General features: G+C 13.8%; 2 protein-coding genes across 2 annotated transcripts, besides 29 other annotated features; both read left to right on the top strand. All coding sequences in view use genetic code 6, as the record gives it.

Moving 5' to 3' along the window:
- Positions 1-92: 92 nt before the first annotated feature.
- Positions 93-146: a microsatellite.
- Positions 129-179: a microsatellite.
- Positions 164-217: a microsatellite.
- Positions 169-216: a microsatellite.
- Positions 218-379: 162 nt separating the features above from the next.
- Positions 380-450: a microsatellite.
- Positions 380-476: a microsatellite.
- Positions 389-477: a microsatellite.
- Positions 405-474: a microsatellite.
- Positions 412-473: a microsatellite.
- Positions 412-478: a microsatellite.
- Positions 473-525: a microsatellite.
- Positions 526-1124: 599 nt separating this feature from the next.
- Positions 1125-1197: a microsatellite.
- Positions 1198-1407: 210 nt separating this feature from the next.
- Positions 1408-1457: a microsatellite.
- A 343-nt stretch (positions 1458-1800) lies between these two features.
- On the top strand, positions 1801-2964 carry IMG5_055570 (indigoidine synthase a family protein, putative; the record flags this gene model as incomplete). The annotated part of the gene is made up of 5 exons (XM_004037285.1): positions 1801-1900; positions 1962-2068; positions 2125-2376; positions 2433-2573; positions 2626-2964. The coding sequence occupies 5 exons, from the start codon at positions 1801-1803 to the stop codon at positions 2962-2964; spliced, it is 939 nt and encodes a 312-aa protein (XP_004037333.1).
- A 270-nt stretch (positions 2965-3234) lies between these two features.
- Positions 3235-3273: a microsatellite.
- Positions 3263-3292: a microsatellite.
- Positions 3293-3362: 70 nt separating this feature from the next.
- Positions 3363-3428: a microsatellite.
- Positions 3429-3436: 8 nt separating this feature from the next.
- Positions 3437-3483: a microsatellite.
- Positions 3484-4181: 698 nt separating this feature from the next.
- IMG5_055580 (hypothetical protein) lies at positions 4182-5445 on the top strand (the record flags this gene model as incomplete). Its single annotated transcript, XM_004037286.1, has 2 exons — positions 4182-4568; positions 4894-5445. The coding sequence occupies 2 exons, from the start codon at positions 4182-4184 to the stop codon at positions 5443-5445; spliced, it is 939 nt and encodes a 312-aa protein (XP_004037334.1).
- Positions 4571-4616: a microsatellite.
- Positions 4576-4633: a microsatellite.
- Positions 4650-4862: a microsatellite.
- Positions 4791-4875: a microsatellite.
- Positions 4852-4884: a microsatellite.
- Positions 5423-5468: a microsatellite.
- A 106-nt stretch (positions 5469-5574) lies between these two features.
- Positions 5575-5715: a microsatellite.
- Positions 5583-5749: a microsatellite.
- Positions 5590-5719: a microsatellite.
- Positions 5605-5636: a microsatellite.
- Positions 5634-5693: a microsatellite.
- Positions 5659-5745: a microsatellite.
- Positions 5750-5890: the final 141 nt, after the last annotated feature.

Consider the following 5890-nt stretch of genomic DNA (forward strand, 5'->3'; position numbering starts at 1 on the left):
TTTTTTTTTAAATTTATATATTACATTTTTTTTTTTATTATTATTAGAATAGTTTATTAATTAATTGTTAATTTTAGGTTATTATTGTTTAATTTTTATTTAAATATATATTATTTTTTATTTAAAAATATTCTTTTTTTTTATTTTTTTTCTTTAATTTTTTTATTTTTATTTATTTTAATATAATATTAATTATTTATATTTATTATATATATTTTTAAAAAATTAAAATTATTCGTTAAAATTTTATATAAATTATTTTTTTAATAGCTTATTTTTGTATATTTTTATTTTTTTATCTTACACAATTTTTTTTATTTATAAATTTAAAGTTTAATTCTTTTAAAAGATATATTTTTTTATTAAAATACTTTTTTTCTTTTTTTTCTTTTTTCTAATTTTTATTTTCTATTTTTTATAATTTTTTTTTATATTTTTTTATAATTTTTTCTATATGTTTTTATTATTATTTTTTTTAAATAAATTATTTTTAAAAATATAATTTTTCAATATTTTATTTTTAAACTTCTATTTTTTTTGTTTTTTCTTATTTAAATATTTTCATCTTTCTAATTTTCTTTTTTTTATATTCTACGATATATTTTTTTTATTTTATTTTCTATTAAAATAAATAAAAAGAAACAAATTGAATGTATTTATATATTTTTTCATGACAATGTTTATCATGTTATTATAAAGTATTTTTTTAATTCTTATTTATAATATATTTTCTTTCTATTATGATCGTTATAAGTATAATTAATTTATTGTTCTTTTAAAAGTTTATTATTAAGTTATAATAAATCTTCTTTTTTTCATTTTAGTTAATCTTATGCTTACTGATATTTTTAATTCCTGAATATACCATTTTAAATTATTAAGAATAAACTGTTCTTTATTTTTTATTCTTTTACTCTTAAACCAAATTCAGAATATTCACAAGGAATTAAATTATATTGATAATCTTAAATAAAAAAGACGTTTTTTATATCTGTATTTTTTTTTACAACAACAAAAAATCTAAATTTTTATATATATTATACTTTGACAAATAAAATTTAATTTTTGCTTATTTTTAAACTTATAAATTTTGATAATAATCTTAATTTAATTCATTCAAATACTATTTTTAATTAAAAATACAAAAATATATATATATATTTCTTATTAAAAATAAATATATATATATAGTTTTTATTTTAATCAATTTATATGGAAAAAGTTTTATAAGTAATTATAATTTTCTATAGTATTTTCTTTTTCTTATTTTTCTTTTTAATTACAATTAAACAATATATTACAATATTCAATAATTTTTTATTTTAATATTTTAAATTTTATTTTTTATTAAAAAAACATTATAAAAATAAATTTTTTATATTTTTTTTGGAAATAACATTTTTTTTTTAATATATATCTGATGAAATTATTTAATATATATTATAGAAATTAATAATTTAAGACTAAAATACTGAATTTTATATATTATATAGTTAACAATATTTTTTAAAAATAAATTTATTTCAATAATTAAATTTAAAATATTGAAAAAAATACTTTTATACATAAAATTATTATATTAAATATAATAAACTTATAAGTTTATATAATTGAAAAATATTTTGTAAAATTAAATAAAAAAATTATATTTAAAAGAATATACCTTAGACAACAATAAAAGATATATACTAAAATTTTAAAATATAATATAATTTTATATAAAAATAAATAAAATATATAATACATAATTTTTTATTATAATTGAATCTTTATAAAAATATATTTAAATAAAATAAAAAAATGAACACAACCTTACCCTTAGATATAGCCCCACATATAAAAGAGGCAATATAACAAGGTGGCCCCGTAGTAGCTTTAGAATCAACAATAATAACTCATGGTAAATAAAATATTCATTTCAAAAATAAAAAAGATAAAACAATAAATAAATAATTAAAAAGGAATGGAATATCCTACAAATGTTCAAACTGCATTATAAGTAGAATAATAAGTAAGATTAGGAGGTGGGATTCCAGCTACAATAGCAATAATATCAGGAAGAATAAAAGTAAAAAATAAAACACATATTATATATATATATATATATAAAAAAAAAACAACAAGGTAGGAGTTTGCCATGAAGAAATAGAATATTTAGGAAAAGAAGGTCAAAAATGTAAAAAATGCAGTAGAAGAGATTTATCTGATTGTTTAATAAAAAAACAAAACGGTTCAACAACAGTATCCGCAACCATGATATGTGCAAACTTAGCCGGAATAAAAATTTTCGTCACTGGAGGTATTGGAGGTGTGCATAGAGGTGCCGAAACTACATTTGATATATCTACTGATTTAATAGAATTAGGATAAACATAAGTTCTATAATTATTATTATTTTTTTTATTTCTTTAAAGCTAAAAAAAAAAAAAAAGGTTGTAGTTGTTTCCTCTGGTGCAAAATCAATTCTAGATATTCCAAAAACACTCGAATATTTAGAAACTTAAGGAGTTCCTGTAGTAGGCTATAAAACCGATAAGTTTCCAGAATTTTTTATAAGTGATTCTGGATTTTATGTATTTTCTAATAAAATTAATAAAAATATTTTTTTTTTTTTTTTTTTTAAAGAATTCTACTAAATGCGATTCTGATAAAGAAATTGCAGAATTAATATATATGTAATTTAATTGTTTAAATTTGTAAAATGGAATACTTGTTACTGTCCCTATTCCTTAAGAATAAGAAGCTGATGGATAGAAAATTAAAAATGCAGTTGATTAAGCTTTAAAAGAAGCAAAAGATTAATAAATTGGAGGATCCAAAATAACTCCTTATTTATTAAAAAGAATTAATGAAATTACGGAGGGACATTCTTCAAATTCTAATATAGCTTTGATAAAAAATAATGCTTTTATTGGAGGTAAAATTGCAAAGGAATTAGCTTTAATTTAAAAGAAAAAATAATGAAGAAAATTAAGTTATATATTATTCATGAATATTATTTTCTTTTATTTATTTATATTACTAAAATTAAAATAATTAAATTTAGTAATATTCATAATTGTTGCAATATGAATTATTTGGTTTCATTTTAATTTGAAAATTTAATATATATGTAAAAAAAAAAAAAAAGTATAATTTAAAAATATTAATATAAAATTAATGAAAATAAAATAATATTATATAAATTAATAGTATTAAATTATAAAAAAATTTAAATTTTTTTTATTAATAAAAAAGAAATTAAAAAAAATTAAGAAATATTTAAAAAATTAATAATAAAAAAATAATAATATATATATATATATATATAAACTATAAAATATTACAATAATAATAATATGATATAAATTAAAAATAAAAGGTATATATATATATATATATATATATCTTTTATTATATATATATATAATTATTTATAAATATTATATTTTTTTTTATATATTTATTATATTAAATACATATATTATATTCTTTTAAACACATTAATAATTAAATTATAAAATTTCAAAAATATTTTTTTTTATATATTTTATTTTATTATTATTGTATATGAGAAACCGATTTTTTTCAAAAAAAAACTTTGAATCAGATGGTACAGATGAAAAAAACGATAATGTTTCCGATTCTAAAATGAATCAAATATAATAATATTTAACTGTAAAAAAAAATTAAATCATTATATGTATGCTTATTAAAATATATTCAAAAAAATTAAAGCGTAAAAAATTGGATTCTTTTTCATAGAAATTAAAAAAGAAAATACCTTTTTAAGTTAAAAAATAAAAGTAAAAAAAAGAATCATATTAATTTCCATAATTTAAATTAAAAATAATATTGTATTAAAATATATTCTATATAGTTTTTTAGTTGGAATAGCTTTATTTTTTTCTTTTGTTGGATTTATAGCATTAGGACCTTTATATTGCATTTTTTTGACATTAATAATTATGTTTGGTATAAATTTTTCTAAAAATACATTAAAAAATTATATATTTTTATAAAAGAGACATTTAGAGAAATTATTAATTTAGATAATGAATAGATAATAGGTTAAAAAACTCCTTATTCTCAAACAATAAAATGGTATTTCTTTTTTGTGGGAGTATTCTATTTTTTTGGTATAATTTTTACCACAAAAATACTCTAAAATGCAGAAGATATAACAAATAAAATAATAATATATGTAATAAATTTTCATAAATTTATTTCATTTTTGCTATGGATATCAGGATTTTTATTATTTGTTGTAACATTAAAAAAAGGATGTTATAGATATTAATTTAGGTAAAAATAAATAATAAATTTAAGAAATAAAAATATATAGATTATTTGCATTAATACACTTAGCTTTATTATTAGTTATTGCATAAACATCAGTAATAGTAATGAATATATTAGATGGAATAGTATGGTTTATACTTCCTATATTATTAATAACAACGAATAATATTTTCACATTTTTATTTAGTAAGCTATTTGGAAAAACAACTTTTATAAGAACATGTCCAGGAAAAACTTTAGAAGGATTTATTTTAGGATTTTTATGCACATTAATAGGATCATTTATAGTATTAAAAATAAAAAATTAAAAAAAAAAAATTATATATATAAAAATTTATTTAAATAAATAAATATAAATGTTAAAATGCATATATATATATATATATATATATATATATATATATATATATATATTTTCAAATATATATATACAGAATTATATATTTACATGAATTATATTATTCATATATATTAACATATGCATTTATACATATATAAATAAATATACATTTTTACATATTTATATGTATACTTATATTTATATATATATATATAATAATTTATACATATATATATTATATTTTTTACATATATTTTTTTTTATTAAAATAGATTTCCTATGGACTTTAATAGCATTAATAACTTCTTTGTTCAAATATAAATAATTTAAATATACAACCATTCTTATTTAATAAATGCGAAATAAATTTAATTTTTTAAATATAACCCTATAAAACTCATTATTTAATATAATATTTTTTTAATATAAATGAAATATATATTTCTAAATTCCAAATACATTCTGTTGTATTGAGCGCTTTTGGATCACTTATTGCACCTTTTGGAGGTTTTTTTACATTAGGATTTACAAAGGCTCTAAAAATTAAAGAATATGGGGAAACATAAAATATCTATAATGGAATAAGTAATAATATTGATTGCTTTTTATTGATGGTAATTTTTATTATTATATATTATATATTTTTTATAAATAAGGGAACTTTTACATATATTTATTTACATTAAGTGGTATTTTCATAAAAATTCTTTGATACAATATAATTGTTTAAAATAATTAACTAATTAACTGTAGAAGATTAATTAAAAATTTATAATGAACTAAAAATTTTGCTTTAACAAAAAAATATATTACAATAATAATGAAAATATTTAAAATAAAAATAAAAGTTTAAATTAATTTTTTATATTAATGTTATCCAAAAAATATTACAGAAAAAAGAAATAAAAAGAAATATAAATAAATAATATCTATTATTTATAAATTAATAAAAAATTTAATAATTTTATTATTTTTAATATTTATAATATATATATATATTAATATATAAATATATATTTTTATATTGTATTTATTATTATTATATTTTTTTATATTTAATATTATATTTTTAATATATTAATAATATTATTATTATTTTTTTTATTTAAGATATTAATTTTTTTTATAAAAATAATTTTTAATATTTTTAAATTTTTTTAAATATTAAAATTATTTAAATAATTTTTTTTTAATATTTAATTTTAATATATCATTTATTTTTAAAATTTTATATATTTTTATAATTTAAAAATCAAATAATAATAATAT

Source organism: Ichthyophthirius multifiliis, assembly GCF_000220395.1.
Source record: "Ichthyophthirius multifiliis unplaced genomic scaffold scaff_1120509250196, whole genome shotgun sequence".
Classification (NCBI taxonomy): Eukaryota; Ciliophora; class Oligohymenophorea; order Hymenostomatida; genus Ichthyophthirius; species Ichthyophthirius multifiliis.